At 50.5% G+C, this 14,563-nt stretch overlaps 1 protein-coding gene and 1 long non-coding RNA gene across 2 annotated transcripts in view; one reads left to right on the top strand and one right to left on the bottom strand.

The window, feature by feature from the left end:
- Window positions 1-5,747: 5,747 nt before the first annotated feature.
- Window positions 5,748-8,961, bottom strand: LOC125388552 (uncharacterized). Its single transcript, XR_015738069.1, has 3 exons — window positions 8,826-8,961; window positions 8,234-8,330; window positions 5,748-6,085 (listed from the first exon to the last, which is right to left on the bottom strand). It is a non-coding gene; the product is annotated as an uncharacterized LOC125388552 (long non-coding RNA).
- Window positions 8,962-9,112: 151 nt separating this feature from the next.
- Window positions 9,113-14,563, top strand: part of Aldh1l1 (aldehyde dehydrogenase 1 family member L1) — a 47,422-nt gene continuing 41,971 nt past the window's right edge. Inside the window, exons 1-2 of the mRNA XM_048416683.3 lie at window positions 9,113-9,270; window positions 14,289-14,438. Of these exons, the coding sequence (XP_048272640.3) occupies window positions 14,312-14,438 (127 nt within the window). The 5' untranslated portion in view covers window positions 9,113-9,270; window positions 14,289-14,311. The remainder of the gene's footprint in view (window positions 9,271-14,288; window positions 14,439-14,563) is intronic.

Here is a 14,563-nt window from a genome sequence, read left to right as displayed (position 1 = left end):
TTGGAGTGAGGGAGCTAGGGAATTTGCAGCGTTGGCATTCTCAAATGCTTCCACCTAGAAGGGACATTCTCAGAGCTGCTGGCAAAGACGGACTATAGAGGAGAAAGGCTTCCAGGGAGATATAAAAAAGCATTTGGGCTGTTGGGGTGCAAATGTCTACACCGCCGCCACCTCACATATAAATAAATATGTTAACACCTCATGGGACTCAAAGCGGAGGCAGACGGTGCCTGTGGAGGAGCTCCAGTGGTCAGGACAATGACACCCACAACGGGCACTAACTCCACACCTCTGACAAGAGTCCAAGCAGAGATGGCTTAGTGGCCTCTGAACTGTCCAAGAGGACCTCATATTGGCTATGACTGACATCAGTTTGGAGGCCTTTTAACTAAGTAATAGCTTTCTGTGGGATCAGTCCCATGACAAGCTAGCCAGTCCTTTTCTGTGGTCTCTGTGGGAGATGGGGTGAGCAGAAGGAGCCAACTGTACCTGTAGGGTGGGTTTGCTCACCCACTCAGAGATGCCGGGTGGGTCTGAACACTGACTAGCAAAGGAAAGGGACATCCACTCTGAGAGGGACAGGCCAGGAAAGACACTGTGAGGAGGGGCTGAAGGATCAGTGACATCGTGGAAAGGGGTCCTCAGGCCCCTGCCTCCCACTCTCTGTCCGATTTCAATCATCTGCCCCAGTGTGACCCTTGTCAGCCTCAAGGAATCGGTTACCTCATCCAGGGTTGATAGTGTCATCCACAACCACCCTTGAATTTGACTGTCCCACTTCAGCAGATGACTTCAGCAAGAACGTCCCAACAAAGATGACCTTCCTTTGTTCTTCAGAGAGAACAGAGAAACCATAAGGTAGAATCTCTTTTACCAACAGAAACGCAGACAAGGGAAAGCTACCATCCATCTTCATACCCATCCATGGTGGCTGGAAAGAAGACGATCCAAAGGGAGTGGCACTATTAGGAGGTGTGTCCTTGTTGGAGGAAGTGTCATGGAGGCAGGCTTGGAGGTCTCATACATGCTCAAGATTCTGCTCAGTGTCATAGACTACTTCCTATTGCCTATGCAAGAAGTAGCCCTCTCAGCTACCTCTCACGCACCATGTCTGCCTGCATACTGCCATGTCCCACCATGATGACAGTGAACTGAACCTCTAAAAATGTAAGCCACCGCAATTACATGTTTTTCCTTTATAAAAGTTGCTGTGGTCATGGTGTCTCTTCAGAGCAATAGAAGCCTCAGCTAAGATACCATTGCTCCTCCTCATCTCCTCCTGCCCTTCTTTCCTTCCATCCATCTGTCCATCTATATGAATTCACTCATCTATACATCTATTCTTACACTTGTTCTTCATCCTTTTCTCCCTTCTACCTATCCCTACATATCTACACACACATCCACTCCTTCCTCTTCCTTCCTCCCCCCTCCTTCCTCCCTTTTCTTCCCTCCCTCCTTCCTTCCTATTTCTTTCCTTTCTTCCTCCTTCATCCCCCATTCCCTCCATTCCTCCCTCCAGCCCTTTCTTCCTGTTCTGTTTTTTTAAAAATATTTTTATGGTTTATTTATTTTATGTGCATTGGTGTGAAGGTATCAGATCCCCTGCAGCTGGATCTTCAGACAGTTGTGGTCTGCCATGTGGGTGCTGGGAATTGAACCCGGGTCCTCTGGAAGAGCAATCAGTACTCTTAACCACTGAGCCATCTCTCCAGCCCCTCCTGTTCTGTTTTTTGTTTTTGTTTTGTTTTTGTCAATTTTACACAAGCTAGAGTCATCTGGGAACAGGAACCTCAGTTGAAAAATGCCCCATCAGATTGGCCTGACTGATGTGTAAGGGTGCAGTCCACTGTAGACAGTGCTAGCCCTGGGCAGGTGGCCCAGGGTTATTAAAGAATATGACTGAGTAAGTCATGGGGAATATGCCAATAAGCAATGCTCCCATGGCTTCTGCTTCAGTTCCTGCCTTGAGTTCCTACTCTGACTTCCCTTCATGTTGGACTGTGATAGGGATGAGTAAGCCAAATAAACCCTTTCCTCCCCAAGTTGCTTTTGGTCATGGTGTTTACCACAGTAATAGAAAGCAAACTAGGGTGTTTCTCCTAGTTAGTTGTCTGTTCATCCATCTATGGGCTTCTCTATCTATCTATCTATCTGTCTGTCTGTCTGTCTGTCTGTCTGTCTGTCTGTCTGTCTGTCTGTCTATCTATCTATCTATCTATCATCTATCTATCTATCTATCATCTATCTATCATTTTCATTTATTTTTCCTTCTACCCACCCCACACATATCTTCACTCTCCCTCCCCTCTCTCCTGCTCTCCCAGTTAAGGTGTCAGGAAGACTCCTCCCCAATCTCTCTGTTGATGGCTTCCCCCACCCCACCTCACCTCCACCCCATCCTTCTCAGGAGCTGCAGAGATAGCAAATTCTTTCTTTTCTTGTACAGCCAACTTTCCCCTCTCCATTTGGGTCTTTCCCTGTGGCTTTGAGACTCTGCATCCCCTCCTTAAGCCCATTCCCCTTCTCACTTGCCATCTCTTTACCTTCCCCTCCCAGGTCAGACACTTCAAAAGCACCCAGCCTCTGCACCGGCTCTGGTCATCAGTGGAACGCAGTTCCCTCTCTGAGGTTCCAGAGAACCTCCAGCCAGCCCTCAGGCAGCCACTCTATCCCCCAACCTAACCTGCTGGTCTCACACACCTACCTGCACACGGTCTCGGCACTCTCTCTGCCCCAATACCATACACTGCAGACCTCAGCTGACTAGGCTGACTGGTTTCCTTTGCCTAGCAGGTGGCTTCTAGCTCACTCAGCAACTGGGAATCTCTGGGTACAAGGACGAGTGAGCTGAATGGATGAGCTTCCCCGGACATCACATGCCAGGTAAATGCTGTGCCACAGAGCCGCATGCCAGATGCATGTCTAGGTCTGCCTGCACCATGTCCTCTCTTCCTGGAGTGTCCACGGATGAGCATGGCTTCCTGCTGTCATTGTCTCCTTAACTCTACCACGTGCCTGTCACTATAACATCACGTGAGCCTCCTTCATTGTGTCTCTGGGGTTGGGCTCCCTCCTGACCCTGACGCAACCTCTGTGCTATGTCCATTCCTAGCCTTCCCTGGGCATGTGCCAGGAGACTGACCTGCAAGGCCTGTGCCTGCAGCTGAGTCAAAGAGAAAGTTCTAGCTAGTCAGAGGAGGGAGGGAGGGAGGTGTGTTAGGCAGGCCGCCATCATAGTAACAAAGTCACTGGCTGACGAAGAGAAAGGGTTGTTTCAGCTCACTCCTTTGGATGTTTCAGTCGGTGATCACTTGGCCCCTTGTATGGGCTTTGGATGAGGGCAGCACAGCGTGGCAGGGGCACAGGAGAGCGAAGAGCTTCCTCGTGGGACAGGGAGCAGAGGAAAAGGCAGATACCAGGGTCCCACAGTCCCGTTGAACCAATGTCCCTAGACCTTCCACGGAGTCTGCCACACAAAGGTTCCTCCGCTTCCCAGTGTTACCAGTCTGAGGATCAAGCCTTGAACTCATCCTATAGCAGAACAGGAGGAGCTGGGGTGTCCCCTGGGTCCCCTGAGGCTGCGGTGTCACTTGACTGTGGCCACCCCATGTACTGTCCTCTGGGATCTAATGCTCCAGACTCCTGCTCCTCAGGGCCTTGGGGACTGGAGACCACAGCTCTGCCCCTGGCTCTGGGATGGGCTGCCATCCTGGGCTCCGGGTCTGGTACTACATCTTGTCTCGGCGTGCCGGGCTCCTGCCTCTACTCCTGTAGGATTTTATCACTGTTTCTGCTCCAGGGGTAGGGACACAAGGTCAAATGGATCTTTTATGTTTTTTCTTTTTAAATGCCAAATGGTTGGGTTATGAAATTGAGGTGATGGTTGGTGGAAACCACCTTTTCAGTTTTTGTTTTGTTTTATGAGACAGCATCTCATGTAGCCTAGCTCCCTAGGAAACCAAGGATGACCTTGAACCTCTAATCCTCCTGCCTCCATCACGTTAGTCATTTCCAAACCTCCTGTTCTCCACATTCAGCGAGTTCCCTGTTACGTAGTGGTTCCTGCCACCCATCACCCATCCGCTCACCCCTCATCCTCCTGCCCCCATCGTCCTGCTCTGCCCATCACCAAGGTTTTCCAATTTTCCAAGTTGAAACCATCCACTTGAAACCCAAGTCTCCCCAGTCCCGGCTCCACAAACTCCCCTCTTGTAACTCTGAGTGCTCAAGGGGCCTCACCTTTGTGGAGTCATTAGGTCCCTCTGATTCTGGCTTATTCCAGTATATTTTAGTTAATATGACTTAACCTCATTCAGTATAACAAGCTCAAGACTCATCCAAGCCATCACTGGACCGGATTTCCTTCTTTTTTAAAGTCTGAATTATATCCTCTGAATATAATTTAACATTAGATTCTCAATTACTTTTTCTTATATATAAGAAAAAGTAATTGAGAATCTAATGTTAATTACCAAGATGCTTTGTGAACTATCTTACAAAATCGTAAGTGTTATTACTACTGGGACACAGGGTCCAGTGACACTGTTGCCAGTGACCCCTGACCTTTCTAGCTCCTCTACTGCTGGCTGGTGACCTAGATTTCAAACTTTACAGCTGACCCCGCCCCTCCCTCCATGCACCCTGAACCTTCCTCTCTGCTATCCTGGCTGGGATGTCCTCATTTCTTCTTGATAAGTTTATTGCAGCCCTGCCCAACCTGTGATCCAGACCTCTCTCTTAGCAGCTCTCCTCTCTCCTCTGACCCCTGCTGTGTACCCCTGGGTGGGGAAGGCAGCACCTGTCCCTCTCTGTGTCAGACTCAGTGGTCATTTGCAGGTCTCCTGCTCTCTTGGGCACCGGGATGTTCAGAAAAACACTGAGATTTGACCGAGCATGGCCCACAGGCTCCGCCCACCGTTGCAGAGATATGGCATTACGAAAGACCTCGAACTTTCTGAACACACCTCATCTCTTTAAAAAGAGAGATGTTGTGTTTTCAGGTGGTCACATGGGCTGTGGTTCAAGGCAGAGTTACAGCGAGGCCTGAGGCCAACACCCATTTTACATTCTGTGTCAAACACATGGTGGGCTCTTCTAGGGAGAAGTGAGGTGGACCACCGTCACCTCTGGAGAAAGGTTCCAAGGAGTGGGGTGTTAGCTGTGGCTTACAAGGTGGGATGCCAGTGTCTGAAGAGAAGGTCCCAAGAGAGGAGAACTCTGCCCCCAAAAAGAAAGTTTGTAGCTAGGCTTGGTGACACACACCTGCAATCCCATTCCCAGAAAGCTGAGCTAAGGGATAAGTCTCCAGGTTCAGGCTAGCCTGGACGTACATGGTGAGACCCTGTCTCCACAAAACCAAACAAAGTTTGGGTCACTTACCCTGCTCACCTTGACTTCCCAAGGCCACAGTCCTGGTTAGGTTAATGTTTCCTCGTACTTGGTGAGTTCCAGAACCAGCTGAATCATGCTTATACAACAGAAAGCGAAGCTGGTCTGCCCCTCTACTCACCTGTGCCCTTGCCTGCAGCCGGGCAATCCCTCATAGCTACCTCAGGATTAAGCCGCAGCCCTTCCACCATCCCACCATCCCCTGCATCTCCTCACGCCTCCATCCCCTTACCCACAGCCTAGAAACAGGCCAGTACCTGCCATTCTTCCTGGGGACCTAGTCGCAGGGTCCGACAGAGAGCTCCAGCCCATCCACAGCCCCCACGATGCCTCTTTAGCATCCTTAACAGAGACGGTTGTTTAAGACAAAACAGTGAGTTCTTGCTCCCATAGACAGAAAATCGTTCTGGAACTCTGATGTCAGAGTGTGGTTTACGCTAGGACACATGCACCACCCCCAAATAACTGCTGGACACTGCTAGCATGGTGACCTGGGGTGGTCATTTGGTGAGCACCATACGGAGCAGGAACACGGGTGGCTCTGCCACTCTCTGACTTCAAGCCTGTTTCTCTGTCTGCCCCTGAAGACATGGATCCAGAATCTGCACAACACGCCGTCCACCGTTTTCCTTTGTTAGAAACAAGTCGGAACACCCAGCCCATACTCATGGGAAGACATGAGACTCCACAGGCCCTAAAGAAGGGGTTTCAAAGCTTTTTAAACTGCCATCGCCTATGTACCAGCCCCAATCATTGACAATTCCCCCATGGACAAAATCAACTCCCCAGTTGGGCACTGTGAGGAGAACCATAATCCCACAGTTGGGAGGCAGAAACGGGAAGAACCCCGGTTCAAGGTCAGTCTGGGAAACCTTAACTCAGAAAACAGGCATTCACCCGCCTCACTTCGCCTAAAACCCACTTAACCGGCAGTAAGTATCGCAGAGGCAAACCTGGGCTACTTTCCACAGAGGAGGATAGAGAGGGGAACGCCAAAGGGCAAGACCAAGAGCAAGAGCCGAATTCACCTCATAGCCCAAGCCCATACCTCGGAGGCTCAGATACACCCAGCCTCCTGGTGCAGTCCCTCAAGCGCGGCTCCATGGGGACAGGTCTAGCACCAGCGCTCTGTGCCTCCTGTTCAAATGAATGTGGAGGACAGCGAGTCCTGTGCTCTCGGTCATCTTTCATGACGCGTAGCCCAGGTTTGCATCTCTGATGCTTCCTGCCAGTTGATTTGGGGAGCCAACGGTATCTGGTGCTCTTGCTAACCCTGGACGTCCTCACTGAGCCTTCTCTCCGAGTCTCCTGAAAAGTTTATTGTCTCTTATGAACCTCATTGTGACAGCTGATCTCCATTGTCAACTTTATGGGATTTCAGCTCTCCATGGAAACAAACTCCTGGGCATATCTATGAAGGGGTTTCTTGATTCAAGTTAACTGAAGACCCACCATAAGCGTGTGTGAGTGGCACCATCCAGGGGCTGAAGTTCAGTACTTCGTAAAAAGGGGAGAGCGAGTTGAGCCCAGAATTCATCTCTCTCTACTTCCTGGCTGCAGATGCCATGTTACCAGTTCCCACATGTTTCTGCTGCCATGTCTTCACGGCCATGATGGACCAGCCCCTCAAACCATGGGCCTTAGCAGGCCCTTCTTTCCTTATGTGGCTTTTGTTGGGCATTTATGTAAATGAAAAAAGTAACATAGAGGTCCCTCTTTACTACAAGGAACTCTTCTTATGCCCCCCACTTCCACTCAGCACCTCTAAAAGGATGGATTCCCTCAGACTTCCTGGCACCTGGTTGGGACAGTCAGCTTCCAGGCTGCTCTTCGGGGATTTCCTGGCACCTGGTTGGGACAGTCAGCTTCCAGGCTGTTCTTTGGGGATTCCATCACCCATCCTTCTGCTGACTCTATCCCAGTTTCAGAGCACAGAGCTCATTAAGACCCTGGCGTTTAATCATAAAACCTGCAAGTTTTATGGAGCCCGTTTTACACACAAGCACGCCACTCAGTGTTGGGGAACTACCAGGGGGCCAGGACCATCTCATCCTCCTGTGGGTGGCATAAGATAGATAACACTGGAATTGGAGAATCATAAAGGAAAATTAGAGGCTTCCCTCCCCAGGGACTGCATCAGGAACGGCTTCCCTGAAGACCTGGTGTGTTAATGGGAGCATCCTAACTCATGGGGAAAGTAAACGGTATGCAAAAGTCCGTGACTCTAGGTTGGTTTATATAAACGACAATAGAGGCCTGGAGAACAAGGCCACAGGACTCAACCAGGAACCACCATGACCATGTCTGTCCATGCTGGTACAAGGGCAAAATACACACATTAAATCCCCTCCACAACAAGCATTTGTTGAGCAACTACTATGTTCCTGCCCTCAGAGAGTTTACAGTCTGGTGGGAGAGAGATATAGAGAGGACAGGGACCTGGTTATATATACAACCAGGGGGTGTGGTCAGTTCTTTGCGGGCAATAACTGAGAGTGGCTGGCATGGAGGAGCCCAGGAGGCTCCTTAGGTTGTGTGGAGGGGTATACTATGTTTGGGCTCAGCACCCAGAGCCTGATATTGGCTGGCGGAGAAGAGACAGGGGTGCCTGATATTGCGGTCTGAGGTTCTGCTCAAGGCAGAGCTGGCACAAAGGCTGTGGTTAGCGCGAGATTGGTGTACTGAAGTGGGGGGACTGGAGCTTGGGAAGAAAGGGCCTGAGAACTGGTTTCAGTGATAGGGCAGGCAATGAAGGGCACCCACGGAAGGGAGCCTTCGGAATACAGCTTTCGTCAGGAAGTGATGGGCATGTTACTGGACCCTGTATTTTCTTCTGACTTACCTCAACCGGGAGGAAAATGGCCCTGCTCAGGGAGGGGGTCTGTGGTATCTAGACAAGGCGGAAGGGCCAGCAGAGAGAACTCCTTTGAAAACCTGAGCTGTGAAGAGGTGGGAAGGGCACGGGATTCAGAACCTTGGGCCCACCAGAACACAGTCCCGGGTTCGCAGCCAATGGGTGACCTTGTTTGTCTCAATCCACAGCGCGGGGAGGCCTCTTGCTTATCACTCTCTTGGGTTTGAAAATGGCCCAGGTAATGTAAAGCCCTTTTAACATGCTAGGGATGCTTTATGTGCCCCGTGTCACCATCAACGCAAGAACCAGGCCACAGAGCCAGGGCTAGCCCTCTGACTCCCCACCCAGCTGGACTTTCCATTGGTCCCTCCCCCAGCAGGTTTGGCCTGAGATTGGTGGGCCCCGCCTCCTTGCCTCCTCGAGCTCTTCGGTCCAAGCTATCTCCATTCTCGGGACAGAGACTCGCTGAGGTCCCATTGCGTGGACTGTGGGTGACCAGCTGGGCTCCGGAGATTCCCAGCTTGGAACCCAAGCCTGAATTGGGGGCGGGAAGTCTCCAATCCAGCTAGGGATACTCAACCTTTTGAGATCGACCCGGGGCAGCACGGTTCTTTGTAGGCGTTGGTGGCCCATTTTGCAGAAGAAAAAGCTGGGGCCCTCCAGGAAACGAGGCACCTGCGAAAGGATCGCCTGTTCAGGTTCCCTAGTCCACTTTCCAAAGCCCTCGCCCCATTCTCGGGATTGGGGAAGGATCCTCTGATTGGTCAGATCTAGGGGCCTGGCCCAAGGGCGTCCTGTGATTGGAGGGGTCCGGGCTGGGCGGACCCCGATGTCCGCTCCTCCCCTGTGCGTGGAGTAGGCGTGCTGACCCCAACCAGCTCCACCCCAGACTAGAGCTAGTGCACTGGTCTGGGAGCTTCGCTGCTCAGTGCGGACCCTCTCGCAGCTAGCTGGTACTTCTGGCTTCCAATCCCAGGACTCCGAGTCGGTGACCTTATTCTCCTACTCTCCCTCATTGACCTTGGGTAAGTTTCCTTTTGCTTTCGTTGTTTTGAGCGGGGCACCCCGAGCCTCTCCCCAACAGGCAGGCGCTGAACCTTGGAACCACAGCTCTTGCCCTGGGAAGTTTCTTTTTCCTTTTCTTTTTTGGAAGGAGGGCTTCCCTGAATAACCCTGACTATCCTAGAACTTGTTCTGTAGACCAGGCTGACCTCGAACTCTAAGATCCGTCTGCTTCTGCCTCCGGAGTGCTGGAATTATAGGAGTGCATCACCACGTCTGACTCATGCCCTGGGAAGTTTCTTAAGCGCTACTGAATCTTGGCTTCTTGATGTAAAATGGGGGGACAGGACACAACAGTGTTACAGTTCTGGCCCTAGGCAGCTGGTGGTGAGTGTTGACACTGTCTTCTGTCTAGATAAGTTCTCCGGGCCCAGAAGACAGCATTGTCATACTTTACAAAGGCATTTGAGACCCAGGGAAAGTGACAATTCACCCAGACCTAAGTTTAAGTCTGCAGGCTTATGAGATAGGTTGTCCTACCTTACCCTCTAGCTATAGAATCATGGAAGTGTCTGATTGATCATGGCGCCCTGAGGGACATACCCATTCTCTGCCTGGAGCCACAGCAAAGAGACCAACATATGAGAGGATCAGCCTTGGGCAGTTGTGGGTGAACCTTGATAGCCACCAGGTCTGCTCCAGCCTGGGACTGCAGTAGGTTATGAACAGAGGGCCCCTGCTGCTGTTCTGCTGCCTTGAACCAGGAGCTGGAAGTGGGGACATGCAGAACAGGAGCCCCCTGAGTCCTTGAAGGCCTGATGCCACAGCAGTCCCTGGGGGTGCCCCAGCGTAAGACAGGGCTGGAAAGCCACACCATATCCTTGGGGCTCAGAGGCTCCCCAGCCCCTCCCATGTTATCTCTGTGGCCAAAGGCAAACTTTAAGTGAAGGACCCTCACTTTGTGTTCCTTCCTCTGCCTTCCTTCTTGTCCCTGAACTGTGATATTGGCAGATCTGCAGCAATCCTGACTGCCCCCCTTCAGCCAAAAGTGGGGTTTGTTTTGTTTGCTTGTATTTTACTCCTTTAATCTTTCTGCAAGAGATGTTCAGCAGGGGATGGAGGCAGGTGTGCTAGCACAGATCTGAAACCTGGGCGCTCAAGAGGCTGAGGTGAGAGAATGAGAAAGTCCAGGGCAGCCTGTGCTAATGCACTAACACTCCCTTGACAGAAGTCAACAGACACACAGAGGTAAGTGCAGACACACAACACACACACCACACCACACACACACACACACACACCACACACCACACACACCACACCACACACACTACACACACACCACATACACCACACACACACTATACACACACACCACACACACCCACCACATACACACACCACACCACACACACACACCACACCACACACACCACACCACACACACACACACACTATACACACACACCACACACACACACACCACACACACCACACACACCACACCACACAGAGAGAAAGAGAGAGAGAGAGAGAGAGAGAGAGAGAGAGAGAGAGAGAGAGAGAGAAATTGCAGTGAGTTGTTAACTCCTGGAGCATCTTGGTTTACATATTCCCAGCCAGCAACAGTTTGCTGCATCCTAATGGCATGGTTTATGCACTGTCACACCGTGGTGTAAAACCCAGCAGTATAAAACGCCCCGGTTGTCCCCTGGTCCCCCCATGGTTTATAAGAGAGACGCCGAGTCAGGGCTGAGCCATTTTTCATGTTCCCTGCGAGAATTTCCCCTTGCTTGCTGCTTTGCCATAACCTTGCCAGTGCTGGGTACCGTAGTATCTTCAAACCTGTCAGTTTCATGGGAGGAAGGTGTACCGTGTTTAACTCTGCATTTAGAGAAATGTTCCAGTTTCCTATAACCGCACCAGTGCTGGGTGCTCGTAGTATCTTCAGGAACTGTCAGTTTTACGGGAGGAAGGCATACTGTGTTTGACTCTGCGTTTTAGAGAAATGTTCCAGTTTCATTATTTGTGATTGGAACATGTTTTTTTCTATTGGCTGTAAGTTTTTCCTCTTAATAAGGTGCTTTATGTGTGAAAACTTATCATGTTTAATGTGCATTCCATGGTTAGAGTCAGGTCTGTAAAGCCCACTCTCCACATAGTCCTAGCATAGTCCTCCTCTCTCTCTCTCTCTCTCTCTCTCTCTCTCTCTCTCTCTCTCTCTCTCTCTTTTCCCCTGCTTGTCCTCCTCCCCTTCCTCTTCTTTTAGGGTCTCAGGTAGCCCAGGCTGGCCTCAAACACTTATGTAGCTGAGGATGGCCTTGAACCCCACACTCCTGCTTACAGCCTGCACCACCACACTCGGCTTCTGTGGAGCCAGGACGGGAACCAGTGCTTCAAGCACCCTAGACAGGTGCTGGATCAACTGAGCTACCTACCTCCTAATCCTTATTATGTTTTCTTCCTGTTCTGGTGTAAAAATATTTATTTTTAACTCACTTGTACTTTGTGGAGCAAAATGTAGGCCGGAGAGCTATATTTGTTCCATTAAGTTAATAATCAACCTTCAGAGTTTGTTTTAAGTCTATGCCAAGCCAGGTTCCCATATATTCATTCTGTCCATGCCTCCCATTGCTAAACATTTACCACACTGTGTGAACTGAACCCAGGGCAATGTGATGACCTCAGAGCCGTGTCCTGTGTGATCTTCATGTTTGGGCAGTGTGTAAAGACAGGCATCCACTCCTGTAGTCTTAGATGCCATGAGTGTTCTCACCTCAGCCCTGGCAGCTGCTCATCCTTTCTTTGTCTCTGACTCTCTGGGTTGACTCTTCCGAGTGCCATGCGATGGTGATCATAGCGGGTGGCAGCTTTGCAGACTGGCGTCTCTCGCTCAGCAGTTTGCATTGGGGTTTCCTGAGTGTCTCTTCACAACTCCCTAGCGCATGTCGTCTCGATTCTGGCTTAGGTTCCATTATCTGAACCCCGTCACCACAGGTTGGTGTTTCTCCATCCACTCACTAATGGTGTCATGACTGCTTCCAGTTTTGAACAGTTCGAAATAATGCTGCTGTCAACATTCGTGTGCGGACATGAATTTTCTGCCCACTTGAAGAAATGCCTATGAGAGTGTGTCCTAGTTAGGGCTACCATTGCTGTGATGGAACACGGTGACCCATAGCAACTTGGAGAAGAAAGGGTTTGTTTGGCTTACGTTTCGTCATCTCTGTTCATTGTCTAAGGAGGTTAGGAACTCAAACAGGGCAGGAACCTTGGAGGCAGGAACTGATGCAGAGGCCAGGGAGGGGTGCTGCTTACTGACTTGCTCCTCATTGCTTGCTCATCCTGATTTCTTATAGAACTCAGGACTTCTTGCCCAGGGGTGCCTCCACCCACAATGGGCTGGGCCCTCTCCCATCAATAACTAATTAAAAAAATGCCTCACAGTCTTGCCTATAGCCCGATCTTATGGAATCATTTTCTCAACTGAGGATCTTCCTTCTTTCATACTCAAGACTTGTGTCAAGTTGACCTAAAGCTAGCCAGTGCAGAGTGGTTTCTGAAACTGGTGATTAAAAGGAGCTTGGCATTAGAACAAGAATGCTGAAGGCTGGGAAGGTGGCTCACTGGTTAAGACCGCTCGCTGCTTTTGCAGAGAACCTGAGTTCTCTTTCTAGCGTCCAAGCGGTCTTAACCAGTGAGCCACAACCTCTTACAACTATAGCCCCAGGGGAACCCGACGCCACCTTCTGGCCCCAATGGGCACTGCAGGTTGATGGTTTAGATCTTTAGTTCACGTTTTAATTGTATTTCCCCCCTCTGACTGAGTTTTGAGAGTCAGTTGTTCTTTCTCAGGTCTTCCAGTTTATGGAGTTGCATTTTATTTTCTCGATGGAGTTCTTTGAAAGTAGAAATATTAAACCGAATGAAGTAGTACTTAATTCTCCTTTTCGTGAGCCCTCCTCTGCAGTGCTTGGAAAGTTATTGATGAATGCAAGGCTGTCCACATTTCTCTTTTATCTTTGAGAGGTTTATAACCTCAGGTCTGTGATCTATTTGGACTTGATTTTTATAAATGCTGTGCAATGCTTGAGTCAACATGGACTGCTGTGACATATTCACACACTGACCCCTGAGGGTTCACGTGTCGACAGGCTAGCAAGGAGAAGGGAAACAGACATGGGTTGGGGCCTGAAAGGCATATGTGTGAGGTTAGCCAAGACAGAGAGAAGCCGCTGCTCTGTGAGAGGTCTGGGTGTTTAGTGACCAACAGCGTTTCTGGGTCACAGCAACATGCTGTATGTGGGGAGATTCATGAGGCTACCACACATTTGACCTTTCTGTACTTCTGAGTGTGTGAAGTCCGCACTGCAGACTTTCCCTAAACCGTGCATATGTGGTAAATAGACAATCTAAGGAAAAATACCAGCAAGTACCTCAGGGTTTACAGATACGAGTGGCAGGAAGTGCTGAATTTAGTAGCCATTGACACTGAGTTCTCCATTCCATCTGTCCCTCTCCTTGGCCTTTCCCATAGGTACCCCCTCCCAACCCAGTCACCCTGTGCTGTCACTAGAGACTGGCATCAAACAAGGCTTCTTTTGCCCCTCTGTGGCTTCTAGTGCAATAAGCCTGGTATGCCTCAAGAGAAGTATGATAGTTTTTTCATTAACAGTGAGGGGACAGAGGCTAATGTGACTGGACCAAGGTCACAGAACTGGTCACGTGACCACTGTGTGTTCTAAAATGTCACCGAGGACTGACACCAGGTCTGTGACAATTTTCAGGGACTAATGAAGGGACCCTAAAGCTACAGCCGCCGTCTGATCCACCAGCCACCATCAGAGTCTCCGCATCCACAGATGTCAAGGTTACCTGTGTCCATGACCCCCAGCCCCTCACACAGTGGCATTTCCCTGAAACAGCCTGCTATTCATGGAGTCCCCAGGGTGACCAAGGCAGGGACATACTGACTGGAATCTGGATGGTTTCCCCTGACTTCCGAGAGCCCTTCCTAACTCTGTGGCTGCCCCTTCAACAGGTGCCTTCCAGCCCTCTGCTGCCATGAAGATTGCGGTAATCGGGCAGAGCCTGTTTGGTCAGGAGGTTTACTGCCAGCTAAGGAAGGAGGGCCATGAGGTGGTGGGTGTCTTCACTATCCCAGACAAGGATGGGAAAGCAGATCCCCTGGGTGAGTGACAGCTCAGGGGCAAGGCGGAGGGTGGGAGGAAAGCCCACCTGCTGGGGCAGAGGCGCTATAGTGGGCAGGTGGGTAAAGTATGGGGTCTCACGGTGTAGCCCTTGGTAGAGCGCACT

This window comes from Myodes glareolus, chromosome 6, assembly GCF_982192425.1.
Source record: "Myodes glareolus chromosome 6, mMyoGla1.1, whole genome shotgun sequence".
Classification (NCBI taxonomy): Eukaryota; Metazoa; Chordata; class Mammalia; order Rodentia; family Cricetidae; genus Myodes; species Myodes glareolus.
Note: the sequence above shows the minus strand (reverse complement) of the source record. Positions and strands in the feature narration are given on the sequence as shown.